Source organism: Neoarius graeffei, chromosome 14 (assembly GCF_027579695.1).
Source record: "Neoarius graeffei isolate fNeoGra1 chromosome 14, fNeoGra1.pri, whole genome shotgun sequence".
Lineage (NCBI taxonomy): Eukaryota > Metazoa > Chordata > Actinopteri > Siluriformes > Ariidae > Neoarius > Neoarius graeffei.
The window spans coordinates 5,644,029-5,659,194 of record NC_083582.1 but is presented as its reverse complement, the minus strand read 5'-3'; the positions used below and the strand labels follow the sequence as shown (position 1 = coordinate 5,659,194).

Genomic DNA, 15,166 nt, shown 5'->3' with positions numbered 1-15,166 from the left:
CCTGACGTTTATATTCAAATGTTGAGCAAAATCATGTTAACATCAGGCTGAATTTGTGTCATCTGATCCCGGGATTAGACTGAGAGTTTCAAGGTTCAAGTTTATTGCTCATGCACGCCAAATTTCAGGGACAGTTGTGCATTGAAATGCTTGTTGTGAGAATCAGGTTCTTTCCAGCTGGACAATACAAAGTACACTGCAACCGCGCTATAACAAACTAAGTTTGTGTCCTCTGTCTCTAACGACAATGAGTCAGAGTCTTCAAAAAAAAAACTTCCACCACTGTGCATCCACACGTTAGAGTACCATTAGGATTAATTACAGTACCATGCACCTGTTCCGGATTAGAGTGCAATCACAGCACGCTTATAAACCCTTTCTAAACACACAGACTTGGTGAAGTATACATGCCATACCGAGTGTCTCACATTACCAAGCCTTATATCTGTGTATTGCCTTTCTGGTTTTGACTTTGTTTTCTGTATTTGGACTCCACCTTTCTGTTTGTGCCTCGTGTGACCGCTGCCCGTTTCACGACCCTGCCTTGCCTTGTCTTACGTTTCTGTCCTGTTTGTAAATAAACACTCTTCCTACAATTACATCAGTCATTCCCCTGCTTACACACACACTCAGTGCGTTTACATGCACATCCAAATCGAGCTACTGTCGGTAATCGAGCTAAGGGTCCCAGCAGGGGTGCCAGAGAAATCCAATCCTACATGCACAGAAGGAAATCGAGCTATTGTGTGAGGTACATTGTGCACCCAAGCCACAGGTGGCGCTACACGCCCCATCGTGTTGGTACACTTCCGGTTGTCGTCATGAAGAAGAGGTATTCAAGAGTATAAACAAAGTTATCAGTCCGTGTTCACAAGAAGAACGACGACGAGGTATATATATATATATATATATATATATATATATATATATATATATTCAACTTCTTAAGCTGAATGAGCATGAACTCTATCTCCTCATTGCTCCAGAAGTGCACGTTTCTACTACTGTTGTCATGCCGACCGAGGCTGTTGTGCTTCCCGCTTGTGGTCTCGTCACTTCCAGAAGGGGCAGTGCTGAAGTAAGTAGCTCGACTACGTAGCTCGATAGGGTTTACATGCACTAAGTAGCTCGGCTACAATCGCATAATCTAGGTCGCGTAGCTCGATTACGAGAAATCCAGTTCGGTTCGATTTCAGCCGAGCTAAGGTGTTTCCATGGCATTTAGAACTTCAATTTCAGTCGAGGTATGGCAGAAATTCGATTTTCTCTATGTGCATGTAAATGCACTGACTGAGCTGTGCGCTCCTCTTCCCCCCAGAGACAAACAATAAATAATCAAGTCCGCAGTCGAGTTAACAATACGTGTTAACGCCATAAAACAAAGGTTTAATGAGCCTCGCTTAAGTGTTGATCACTAACAATCATCGAGAATGGTGATCAAAGGATCGATAAAAGAATGAAATGACTGCTGATACCGTTAAACTTAACACCTAGTTAAAGTGCACTGGTGGTGTTTTTATACCCCCTACCCAGCCCCGCCCAGCCCTGCGGCGCAACATAAATGACATCGGTGATTTGTGACACATGAATGAACTAAATGGTGAAGATTTAAAAAACAGAGCGAGTCAGTGTGTGGACATCGTCAACGAACGATACGCTGGTAAACTCCGTCATTTCCATAACAGATGAAGAAATCAATTATCGCCTCCGTTCGTGATCCTTTAACTCAGTCAGTGAACTGCGATAGTGACTCGGAAGGAGAAATTCGTGATCAGGAGAATGTGCTGAAATTTTCACAGAATGTAACGTGAGTGTTTGGTGTGACAAGTGAGTCCATTTCAGTATTACGAACTTTTCAGTAATTAACTGTTTGGACGCCACCCAAGGAGTTCATTATAGTGGAGTTGCGGTGTATATACCTAAGAAGATGTGATGGAAGGAGAAGAAGAAAGAGAAGGAAAGACAGGGACAAGAAGAGGAAAACTTCTCATTCTTTATACTATTAGCAAGTTGATTTTGAATTAACTGCATTAGCTAGCTTGGATTGTGTGGCCTCGCAGAGGTGAAGAGTGAGATTTGTTTCGTTTCTGTCCAGCGGTAAGCGACGAACGTTTTTGTTTTCATTGAACGACAGCAGATTATCATTAGAAACAACATTCTGGAACATAAGAGCTGTTACTTTCGCTCACTTAGGAGGTATTTTGTCTCCCCTAGCCAGGGCTTGCAGCTAGCGATAAACTCCTTGTGCTGACGTTCATGTTGAAGACGTTTCGATCAGTATTGTGTAATATGTATTGTATTACAGACAGATGCTCCAGTTCCTCCTTTTGAGATATTTATTTCCTCACAGTTTGCCTTCATTTGAGTGCCATCACTCGATCGCTGCCTAGTCATTAGCAATGATAACATCACATAGCATCGCCTGTTGTGTATCGGGGACATTTTAACTCAAGTCCAGTCTAGTCTAATTAAAATAATATTTGGTGTAAACTGAAGGCAGAAGACGTGGTTGTTTATACATTGTCCTCTCAATCACTGACGCAAACATTAGCATACAAAAGAAAGCACAACAAACCCTGAACAAGCGTTTAGAACTGTAGTTCTATCAACAAATTTACAGAAATAGAAGATAATGATGGTGTTTGGAGGTTGATGCGTGTTCGTACCTCTACATAGGTCCTGTCCTCTGTCGGGTAGCTGACGTAAGGGGAGTATGAAAGCATGTCGGGCCTGTCGATGTTATAGATGGCCTTGATCTTAGGAAGAGCCGCGAGGTCTTTATAATCCAGGAACTCATCGCCCAGCTTTGCCTGTGGACATCACATTACATCTCATCACATATCAGATTTTAGATATTGTAAAACAGGGCAGGAATTTCACGAGGAATTTGGCCTTGTGCCCTTGGAAAAAAAAATATCTGCCGTAAGGCCACAGTGGCCTTGATGCCCTGCGGTTTTGTAGTCTGCCTCGTGACTGCCAATAGGCTTTAACATCACCTGCGTCTACTGAGAAAAAAATACATCTTTTGATGGCATTCTGGATTCTTATTGGGCAACTCATCAGTGGTGGATCAGACTCGAGCCTGGCATGAACCGCTCCGACGTGCTATAATGACACCAATCTATCACCAGCCAACCAGGAGACTTAATCAAACGCATCCCCCGCCCACTCGTGTCCGCGTCTGAGACATTGAATTTTCACAGAAGGAGGGAAGAAGTTGACTGAGGTAAGACTGTGTGATAAATTAACGAACGAATAAGAGAGGAATTTCAACATATAGGGCTTAAGTTTGTTAGCGTTAAATAAGCATTGCTTGTACAGTAACGTTATGTCGTTACAACGTTGACCCACTTTTAACGTGCCGAATACCGACTGTAGCCGCTAACAAATGCTAATTAGCTTGCTGTCAAAAGTGCAAAGACCTTAAATTGCTCTGTGTAAATTAGAAAATGGCGCAACTTCCTCTGTAGCCGTCAACGGACAAGCACAGACTTGTCTTGAGTTTTGAGCCAATCACAGCAGGGCAGCACTGCGGCCTGAGGTAAAACATGATAGTTTAAGTTTGTTTAAATTACAAAAATGAGTAACCCAATGACTGTCTCATATACTCTTCATATACTCACACTGTTTAAGTAATGCAGTAAAACTAATCTTTAAAAGTGGAATTTACTCAAACTGTTTGCGTAGAACTAACTTTGGGGTTAACAGTGTAATAGTGTTGCAGTGTTCTGCAAATTTGCAATTTAATATTTCACATCTTGAGACATGAAAGTGCTGTTTTAAAAAATAAAAGGTCAGAAATGGGGCGGCACGGTGGTGTAGTGGTTAGCGCTGCCGCCTCACAGCAAGAAGGTCCGGGTTCGAGCCCCGTGGCCGGCGAGGGCCTTTCTGTGTGGAGTTTGCATGTTCTCCCCGTGTCCGCGTGGGTTTCCTCCGGGTGCTCCGGTTTCCCCCACAGTCCAAAGACATGCAGGTTAGGTTAACTGGTGACTCTAAATTGAGCGTAGGTGTGAATGTGAGTGTGAATGGTTGTCTGTGTCTATGTGTCAGCCCTGTGATGACCTGGCGACTTGTCCAGGGTGAACCCCGCCTTTCGCCCGTAGTCAGCTGGGATAGGCTCCAGCTTGCCTGCGACCCTGTAGAACAGGATAAAGCGGCTACAGATAATGAGATGAGATGAAAAGGTCAGAAATGTTTTCTTTGTCATCTATTTGGTTCATTTTATTTCCTCAATAATTTTCCTTGATTGAGAAATCGGTCTGGGCTCTTATCGGTTAATCAGTAGCCTGCATGCTAGTATATGTTCCATTTACAGTCAAACATTTTGATGGACTCCAGGCTCAATTTTGATTAATCAAAAATCTGCGTAGTAGTACAGTCTGAAGATGCTCTTGCACATTCGGTGTCAGTTGAACAAAAATTATGGGAGGATATAGGTTTAGGCCACACCAATTCGATTAGTTGGTTCTCGGAATCGCCGCTTGAAGAAAATGCAAAATGAAAAAAATAAATAAAATCGAAATCAAACTCCCACCAACAGAAAAACATCGTGGCTGATGGTTCAAAATACTGACGACTGCAGGTTGAGGTCACGTGACATCGAAAACCAATCAAATCGCCCCTTTCACTTTAGATAAAGACTTGTGGAAGAAGCATGCCTGTGGAGGGGAATCCTGCAAAGCCTGTGTTTGTGATTGTTAGGATATTCAGCGAACAGAAGCGTAAAATCTTTGACAGGTGTGTCGAAATTCAAGAGGGGGAAAACTTTGCACAGTTGTACTCAAGATGCCGTGAGCTTGTTACCCTGCGATGTGCCAACTTGGAAAACAACTCTGTGGAGGTGGGTTTGATTTATATATTTCATTGATTGATGTGAGGGGCGAACAAAAAATCATTCGAAGTATTTAGCCATCAGAAGTAGCTACTCCTGGTCAAATCTTTTTTTTTTCTGTGCATTGTAGATGTTCAATTGACTGTAATTCAATCGTTTATTTAGCCTATCTGTTTACTGGTTTGCCTGATAAAAGACGTGCAGCCAGAGCTAGCCCCGCTGACAAGGACAATACATGACATAAATTTACTGTAGGCCTACTGGGTTTATTCCCTTGTTCATTTTTTCTGGGTAGCATCCCTCTTGAGCAGGACTGCCGACTGTTATGTAGTGAGTGTGAGACACACGCGTATGACTGCCCCCTATTTCCACCGCTAATTTTACCATCAGAGCATTTTTTAATTTTATTTCGCTCGTTCGCTTCATATTTTTCCTGAAAAAATCCGAGAACCAACTAATTAAATTGGTGTGGCCTTAATAAGTTTTACAATTTTTGAAGTGAGTGATGGATTGATAAGTTTAGATGTGTTCAATATTTTCTTATCTTCAGACATAATAGTGTAGATGTTTCTTTACCTGCTCGATAGTTTCGACTGAGACTCCAATCTTCCTCAGAAGAGTCATCTCATCTCATCTCATCTCATCTCATCATCTCTAGCCGCTTTATCCTTCTACAGGGTCGCAGGCAAGCTGGATCCTATCCCAGCTGACTACGGGTGAAAGGCGGGGTACACCCTGGACAAGTCGCCAGGTCATCACAGGGCCGACACATAGACACAGACAACCATTCACACTCACATTCACACCTACGCTCAATTTAGAGTCACCAGTTAACCTAACCTGCATGTCTTTGGACTGTGGGGGAAACCGGAGCACCCGGAGGAAACCCACGCGGACACGGGGAGAACATGCAAACTCCACACAGAAAGGCCCTCGCCGGCCACGGGGCTCGAACCCAGGACCTTCTTGCTGTGAGGCGACAGCGCTAACCACTACACCACCGTGCCGCCCAAATTCATTATAGACATGAACTTAAAATCATTGTTTTATTTTATAGCCTTGGTGCCCTGGCTTTTGGCCTTCGTGCCCTCAAAAAATTGACAGCACAAAAGGCCAAGTGGCCTCGCCCCTAAAATGACGAAATTCCAGGCCTTTTGTAAAAACTGTTAAAACGCACTTTGGTTCTTTGCTGCCATCTGGTGACATCATCACATATCAGATTTTAGATATTGTAAAAACTGTTAAAATACAATCTTAGTTTTTTCTGCCACCTGGTGGCGACATCACGTATCAGATTTTAGATATTGTAAAAACTGTTAAAATACAATCTTAGTTTTTGCTGCCACCTGGTGGCGACATCACGTATCAGATTTTAGATATTGTAAAAACTTTTAAAATATGCTCTGACTATTTGCTGCCATCTGGTGGTGACATCACATATCAGCTTTTCGACGCTGTACAAACTGTTAAAATACAATCTGACTCTTTGCTGCCACCTGGTGGTGAACGGTGGAAAGTGTTTTAAAGAAACTCGAATAAAGAAAAGCCTCAAATAAGTGTAAGTGTGACGTACATAGATAACTCTGCTTGGAGATCCAGATGCACTGGAGGCAGGAACTGACGTGATGCTCTCAGAGGAAGTCCTGGTCACCTGGAGAGAGAAAAAGTCACTGGTCAGCGAGTTATTTTTCTCGACCGTATCGCTTAAAAGAAGCAGCTAATCCTAAAGGGATAAAGCAATAATTACATAATGTATAATATCATCATTATATTATATATCTCCTGACTCACTTCTCTTTTATACAGGAAGAGGACTTGAAAAAATAAATGTCATAACTTAATATCCCCAGACCGTATGATGGAAGAGAATATAAGTATACGCAGGTAAAATAATAATAAAGTTAAATCATCATTTTCATAATAATTAAGCATTCCTAGTGTTCTGGTGAACACGACTCCAGAGTTTAAATATCCAGCGCAACGGATATTTTATAATCACAACACAGCTGAAAAGCCAATAACATGGATGTAAAAGTGGGTCACTCCATCTGAAATCATTTTTGGCGCGAGAGACGAGACCACTCGCTCATAGTGTGAAGTCACACACACGAAGCCGTCAGGAACGCAAATGATCTCACGCTGGAACAAAGCCGTAACGAATAGTACATTAGTATGGCATTAAAGGCACCACGTCACTGAAAATACACAACAGCACGAGTGCAGTGAAAGCCGTGAGTCCCTGATCACATGATCATAACTGGGCGGGCAGGCAGGCTGGGCAGGGGGCAGGGGTGGGAGGTCAGGGGGTGTAAGGTGTAAGCACACGGTGGCCCAGCAGAGTGCGCACTACAGCTGAAAGCGGGCTGGGAGGTAAACCCATGCAGGGAAAGAGGAGGTGCATGTCACAAACCTGCTCAGGTACATTCAGAATCCTGTCATTGAGCTGTATCCGCACCTGTTTCTGCAGGAAGAGGGGGGTTACAATACAACGGGGTCACAGCTCGACTAGCACTTTATCGCTATCAGTTCTCCTGAGGCCCTGGTCCTGCTCACTGAGGCACCAAGTTAACACTTACGGTCATTACGGAGGGGGAAAAGGGCTGCTGTAGTCGAGAGAAGTCGGAGTGTTGTTGATCCTACCTTACTTTTCTCCTCCATTCGAGCCGCCTGTCTGCACGCAGGATGCCAGATGGAAGAACCTGAACAAGACAGATGGATAAGGACGGAGAATACAGGACAGTTGGTATGGAAGTCGTATTCACCGCTCTTAAATGGTTCCCACCTGTGGCCTGTTTATCATTCGTATATAACAATGAGTCAAATGAAATCATTTTGTTTATTATTTGTTTGTTTTTTCATTTCCGTTTCTGTTTGAGAGTATGCTGTGCACATTTTGGCCCCCGCTTCTCACCGCAGCTTTTTGCTTTTCTTTTTATCTTTGTAACCAGCAAGTGGCCTAGTGGTTAGCGTGTCCGCCTCTCGATTGGGAGATCGTGAGTTCTACTCACGGTCAGGTCCATCATAAAAATGGTGCCTTCTGGCAAGGCACACTGCAATACAGATGTGAGTGGGGATTCAAACTCTTGTGGTTACCAGAGGACACGCCTACTGTAACCCTAGCTATGTAATATAGGTGAGAGGCTGAGGGCTACGAAACGGAGATCAGCTCCGCCATGAATGGTGCGGGAAGGACTTTGACTTTTATCTTTGTATGGTTTGATGTTTGAGTGTTTTGTCCACCGGTTGTGGTGTAGCTCCAGACCCAGTTTTGGGTGTCGGTTTCCTTCAGGACTTGGGCCGCCGTGGGTGATGCTTGTGCTCCTCATGATGGACTGCAGTAAGCTCGTTGCTCTCTTTAACGTTGCGGTTGTCCAGCGCTCTGTGCGGCGGCGCTTCTGTGCTTGGCGCGGTATTCCGGGTGGTGTTGCCTGGTGGCGTCGCAGCGGCGGCTGCGTAACTGTAAAATATTAATTTTTGGGGGGATTTTTTTTTTTAACAAATGAATTTATTAAATTAAATTATTATTATTTTATTTATAAAATTAATTTACTATAATTTATTAAATGTAATTTTTTAACTAACTAATATTTATTAAATTAAATTACATTTAATTCAACCAACCAACCAATTAGTTGGCTGAATTAATAAAATTAAATAAATTTCATTATGTTAAATTAAATAATTGCTCAATCAATCAATTGCTTGGTTAATTAATTAATTTCAGACTTTAACGCTTTGTAGTGATTTAGATCTCCTAAACTGCAAACTGATAATATTTTTTACTGTTTTTTTTAAATTCATTTTAAAATATTTATTAAAAAGTTGTGATTGGACACAGCTGACTTGGTTTTTAAATTTGTGGTTAAATTTTGCAAAAAAGTTTTTTTTTTTTTTTTAATTCCTGTTTTATCCAACGTTAAATAGTTTAATATTTTTAGACACTTCTATTTTCCTGGCACTTTATTAACAAACCTTTTATCCACCTACGAAACTCTGTGTATCAGAAATATCTTCAAATCTCCTGTTAGAAAGCTGTAAGATAAAAACGCAGGGCTCCTAAAAGCTGAAACTAAACACATCGGTGCAGGAAATGAAACGCTTCCTCCAGCTATCAGCGGCGGGAATAAGACGTGTCGTGGCTCGTCGCGGCTGTCGGAGGTTTTCTTTCTTCATTACTCAGATTAATGAGATTATGATCAGCAGGTTAAAGATGATGAAGCTCCACAGACTGGAGGAAATATTTTACAGGAATTAAACAGTGATTTATTTTAAAGATCATCGTGAATAATACTCTACCACACGAGCACACGTGGGCATGTCTGTGGGCGTGTGTGTTACCTTGCAGGTACATTTCCTCCCCTTCTCCGAACATCTGCTCACAGCGCACACATCTGGCACATGTCGGATGGTACTGTTTATCTCCAGCCTGCAACACACAACGCACATGCAGTGTCAGGAATAAAACACCGTGTGTCATTCTTTTAGAGGAAAATAATCAACGACGGAGTGGTGGGATGAAGCCGAGTCACTGTCACCACCTGGATGTTGATTATTTTCCGATCGCTGCCCGGTCCCAAAGTGTTTTATTCCTCTTATACTACAAGCTTTATTCGTTAAAGAATGATATGCTACTTTAGACATTTTATTTATTTCTAGTGATCTTTAATGGGGTGGCACGGTGGTGTAGTGGTCAGCGCTGTCGCCTCACAGCAAGAAGGTCCGGGTTCGAGCCCCGTGGCCGACGAGGGCCTTTCTGTGTGGAGTTTGCATGTTCTCCCCGTGTCCGCGTGGGTTTCCTCCGGGTGCTCCAGTTTCCCCCACAGTCCAAAGACATGCAGGTTAGGTTAACTGGTGACTCTAAATTGACCGTAGGTGTGAATGTGAGTGTGAATGGTTGTCTGTGTCTATGTGTCAGCCCTGTGATGACCTGACGACTTGTCCAGGGTGAACCCCGCCTTTCACCCGTAGTCAGCTGGGATAGGATCCAGTACAGGCGATTGCTCTAAGACAACGAGGGAGGCTCAGCCTCCTCTAAAAATGACGAACATCGTGTAGGATAAATTGCGCTAGGCTTATGTTATAGCCGACCTTATAACATTACTATTTCAGATCCAGAATCATAGAAATATATGTGCTCAACCCAACTACAGTGCGAAATCATTCCGTTATAACTTTCCCCAGTTCGCCTAAGCGCGATGCAGCCCAGCCTCAGGGGACTTCAATGGCATTTGGGAGCTCTGCGCTTTTCAATCTCAAAATACAAGACGATTATTGGACAAATACTGCGAAAACGCCCGCCCACTGGACTCCCAGCCTCACAGTGGGAGGGACATGGCAGTTTCCGCGAGGAGACTGGTGATTGGTGAAAGCGGCCGGATATTTTCTTTGATTGACAGCTCGTTTCAAATATAGACAGGCAGCGGTGAATCTCAGTTCAGTCCCATGCGGATTCGCAAGTGCTGTGGTGTATTGTAAGAGATCAGTTTACATTTCGATTTCATTCATTACATACGGTTTCTACCAGCATTTTTAGTTTGTATATATTTTCATTGTAAATAAAGTGTAAATATAGTGTTGTCAAGTTTGCTATCTTAGTTCCAGAAATGTCGTTTATTTGAGTGACTGAACTTGAACTTGAGGGGGCTAGTCAGCTAGCAAGAAAGCTGCGCACGGATGCCAAGCATTGCTGATTTAATTTTGGCGAAGCCATTTGCCAGTCTTCCTTTCGAGGAAAAAATTAAAATTAAAGAGCAGGGTAGACCAACGCCTCAAATTGACTTGGTGAAAAAGGTAGGGAATAATACTCGTTCCTTTCAGCTCTCCTGGTACGAGAAAGTGAATTGGCTAACAGCAAGTGACCCACATCAACAACAGTAAATAGGCTACTTTAGTAATATGTCATGGATGGACCAAAAATATAGAATCTATTTAAAATATTTATGCTGAGTATATTATATCGGAATATATATTTCTCTGGATATGAATTAAACACAGCTACAATTTGGAAAACATTTTTAAACAAAAACACAGCCGAGAATATTTCACACTACAGACCTGGATTAAAAGTGAAGGGTTATCAAAATTGTCAATAAAACATTTCTCAGTCAAAATAAGTAAAATATAGGGAAAGTGTCATTGAATGAAATGTGTGGCACCCAGCTCTATGTTTGGCTCCCCAAGGTCAGTGCTTGTGCCTATTCCAGAACACTCTGCTGTTACTGCTGAGGTTCCTGACAAAGAGCTGCTTTCAATAATGATCAATTTTTAAACAACATGCCACAATTTTAAAATATAAAATGTTAAAATATACCCCCCCCCCCCATCATGTATATTGGACAGTAGGCTAATGGGCCAAAAGAACCTGTTATTTCACAGTTTGTGACCCTGCCAACAATCAGCCAGATCAGAGGCAAGAGTATGGGCAAAATTGATGTGTTTTTTCTTTTTTCTTTTAAAATCTGGAAATATCGTAACCGACCAGCCTCCCCTGTTTGAAAGACTACCAGCCGCCACTGGGCTCCAGCTTGCCTGTGACCCTGTAGGACAGGATGAGCGGCTAGAGATAATGAGATGAGATGAGATCTTTAATGTCCATGGAAGAAGTTAGTTCCTGTTCTCATTTTGTTTTGAAGTTAATAAAACAAACAAATAAACAAAATGCACAAAAAAACTGCAAAGTGTAATCTCAAGTCAATCTTGAGCATGTCACAAAACTGTTCTAAAGCACTGACACTGGAGACTCCTTCCAAACTGAATTAACACTCCTTACAGAAAACATCAGCAAATCAAAGATTATTATATTTTAATTTGCTAAACAACATGTTCAGGACAAGTACAGGCCTTAAAGTTATCTCAGATCTTTGTTTTTGTATAAATCTGATATTTAAAACAGAAAAGGAATATCTGATCCTGATCCGATTTCCAGGTAAATACAGTTCCGATTGTTATGCAAAATTACAGACCACTCCCACCAGGGGGCGCTGTGAGACCAGCACGACATGACACTGGGCTTTGGTGTGTCACGTCACTCATTTTATAACGACTGATGCACCAGTAGGGTGAAATAAACTAATCTACATGACTGACGTGTCATATTCAGATCAATAATCTGAGCCAGATGTGTTTACTGTGGGTAAATAAACACAGACTGGGGGGACTGGATCATAGACATAAACATAGACGCCACCTTTTGCGTAGAATCATACGGTACGTCATCCTCGCTGCCATACTGGATGTGGCAAAGTGGAGATTCTTCAGCCGTCTCTGGTATAGTGTCTAGACAGTTGCCGAGAATAAAGATGCCTCATTCATGTGCTGTGTTTAACTGTACCAACAGGTTTACCGTCCAAACGAGATCACATGGGATTACCTTTCACAGGTGAGACTGGAAAAATACTTTTCATTGTATTTGGTCATTATAACGTAATTTTACGAACAGATTTTTCTGACTTTGTGGCTAATATGAAGTCTCGCGCATAATAGCCGCTCGCTGAAACCCGTCTCCAAACAACGAAGTATTTCCTTCGTAACTACGCTGATTGTTGTTAGTTGCTTAGCTAACTTTTCACACACTATGTAGGTTTCCCAAAAATAAAGCCATGAAAAAGCAGTGGGAGACAGCTGTGCAATGGGAAGGGTTTTCTGCTACTCCGTCATCCATGCTCTGCAGTGAACACTTCAGAATGGAGGATTTGGACAGAACAGGTCAGACAGTCAGGATCAGAGAGGGAGCTGTTCCTTCAGTCTTCAGTTTCCCAGCTCATCTCCACCGGGTAGGTGTAGAGTTATAAGCAGTGAGAATTAGAGAATACAGTGTCACACTATGATGAGCGTTTTTGAACGTATGATGAATGTTTTTAACCTTTCTGAATGTGAAGGAATCAGTGATGTATTTTGTTTTGGTATGACGTTAGAACCTGGCCGAACTCAGTTTGGCGCTCATTCAGGTCACTTTATCCAACGAGAGTAGGTCTGTGTGGTGACTCAATAAATAAAACAGTACATTTTTATTTTCATTCACTATTTCCAGTTTTTCCACTATTTCCATCATTTATCATATTCAGTCTTGTAGGTTGGTTATTGTGGCCTCAGGTTTTGGTAGCTTGCTACGGTATGCTGACTGATTAGCTTACCTGAGCTATCTATCGCGTATCTGTCGCTAGTTTGCAGTGTACAGGGTATTTCACACACTATTTATAACCATCACATTAAAAGTTATATATGTTGTTTTGATGCCTGTTTGTTTCCCAAATATGTGACCCCTCACCGAATCCAGGGACGCATGTCGGCCGAAACGAATCCGAGATAATCGCAAAAGAAGCTTTTTTTTTTCGAAATTTGTGATTTTTGTTTTTTTCCATCATGTGCAAGTTGAGATCTTGAAGAATGCAATCAGTATTTCAGATAATAGATTGTTTTGTTGGAAAAGCATACATTTTTTGTTGCAAATTGTCTCGTTTTTGTCAGGACTGTAGCCTGCTGAGGGGTGTGGGTAAATTACCATATGGGCCATTCACATGATGATTTAAGTCTTTTGGGGTTTTTTTCGCGAATCAGCTGTATGATACGAGCTGAGCTCGTGGCTACTTAAGCTGCATACAGGCGTGTGATTTCACTATGGAATGAGCAAGCTAAACAGAGCGCAGAGGAGCTGAAACACCGCGAAGCAAACAGACACACGGTATTTACATCGGAGATAACCATTTCTAGCAAAAAAAAACGCAACCAAAAGGAAGTGTTCTAGGACTACATATTCCATCGGAGGCATTGGTGTGTGCAAGGCGACGTTTCTCTTTCTGATGGGGTGAGTTTATTAATCTAAGGCTGTGTGGTTATTTTTGCATGTAACGGAGAGTGTTGTGGTTTGGTTACATGAAACTAGCGTTGTGTTAGTTGTGTCATCATCGTGCTATCTTTCTTTCTTACGGTGTGAGTAATTTTTCAACCACAAAACATTAAAGTATACTTTAGGACTTATTTTTGTACTTCATAATTGTTTTGGGCATACTTTACATGGAAGGAAAATTGACGTGGTGATCTTTGTTTACATGAAAGTAGCATTGTGCTAGTAGGGGGTAGGGCTTTCCTTAATGTCATGCAAATGAGCAGCATTATGTGCCCGCCCTACACCCAGAGGAACTGAGATGGAAAACTTTGAGGGCGATTTTCTCCCTTTTCTGTTTTAAGAAGTATACACTTTCAAAAGGCCACACATTCTTCAAATATTGTCAGATCTCCACATGGAAGGCATCATTGGAAAGCTTAGAAACTGTACTTTCTGAATCTGTCAATAACTCAAAATGCCCCCGGGCCGACACGTGTCCCTGGATAACGTTATCTGACACATATATACGTGTGTGTGTTAATGGGTGAATAAAAGGCATCGAGTTAAATATTATTGTAGAAAGGGGCTTTATGAAGTTCAGTCCATTTACTTGCATTGGTTTACGGGGAAGATTTGCCACATCCAATATGGCGGACACTCTGACGTATCCCAGCAACGGGGCCGCCAGCTCAATGCGGCATCTACATTATGTTTATATGTCTATGGACTGGATCATCTCCAAATCTGAAATAAAGGAACATATACAATAACGAACGAGTGCAATAACCCAAACCTGCACACCAATAATTAATCATCTCAGGCTTATTAGAGCTCGATGACAATCACTCATGAAGTCTGATCAGTGTTCTTCACGTAGAGCTGCTGATCATCTCACCGAACTCGGCGCAAGAAGAAAGATTTTAGGGGCAGCTGCGGTTCCATCTACCCCAATAAAATACCCCGATCTCCTGAGGAATAGCTTTCTGAATAATAAAACCACTCCGTACCAATAGATACAGCATGAGGCTTGTGGGGGGGAAAAAATGTAGCTTTAAAATCTCATAACATTCCTGACACGGCTGTGTGGTGGTGAAAGCCGTGGCCTAATGGTTAGAGAAGCAGATTTAGGACCAAAAGGTCGCTGGTTTGATTCCCTGGACCACCACGAATACCTGAAGTGCTCTTGAGCAAGGCACCAAACCCCCACCTGCTCTCCAGGCTGCTCTGAGTGCGATGTACGTCACTCTGGATAAGAGCATCTGATAAATGCCTGTAACGTGGTGTGATGAACGTTCAAGAGAAATTAAATCATTATCTTTACAAATCATTACCGGCCGTGACCTTTGACCTGTCCTGTGATTTCGTGACGATTCTTTGGACTGGAAAAATAAGTTCTGTCACAGATATACTGCTGGATATTAAAAACAAACGACTTTTAAGACAAAATGTATAATTCTAGAGTATTGTCATTACAAATCATTCATTTTGCGAAAAGTCAAAATGAACTTTAG

The 15,166-nt window shown here is 42.1% G+C and overlaps 1 protein-coding gene across 11 annotated transcripts in view; it reads right to left on the bottom strand.

Annotated features, from left to right (window-relative positions):
* ablim2 (actin binding LIM protein family, member 2) overlaps positions 1-15,166 on the bottom strand; it is a 206,316-nt gene that overhangs the window by 55,810 nt on the left and 135,340 nt on the right. For 7 of the 11 annotated variants that reach the window (XR_009656406.1, XR_009656403.1, XR_009656402.1 and 4 more), the window contains 5 exons: positions 9,170-9,257; positions 7,472-7,530; positions 7,242-7,292; positions 6,405-6,482; positions 2,667-2,810 (listed from right to left, as the gene is read on the bottom strand). Coding sequence is in view for 1 of the 11 variants with exons in the window: in XM_060939188.1 (XP_060795171.1) it covers positions 2,667-2,810; positions 6,405-6,482; positions 7,472-7,530; positions 9,170-9,257 (369 nt within the window). In the remaining 10 variants the exon portion in view is untranslated. The remainder of the gene's footprint in view (positions 1-2,666; positions 2,811-6,404; positions 6,483-7,241; positions 7,293-7,471; positions 7,531-9,169; positions 9,258-15,166) is intronic. The other 4 variants (XR_009656407.1, XR_009656404.1, XR_009656410.1 and 1 more) reach the window with 1 other exon arrangement.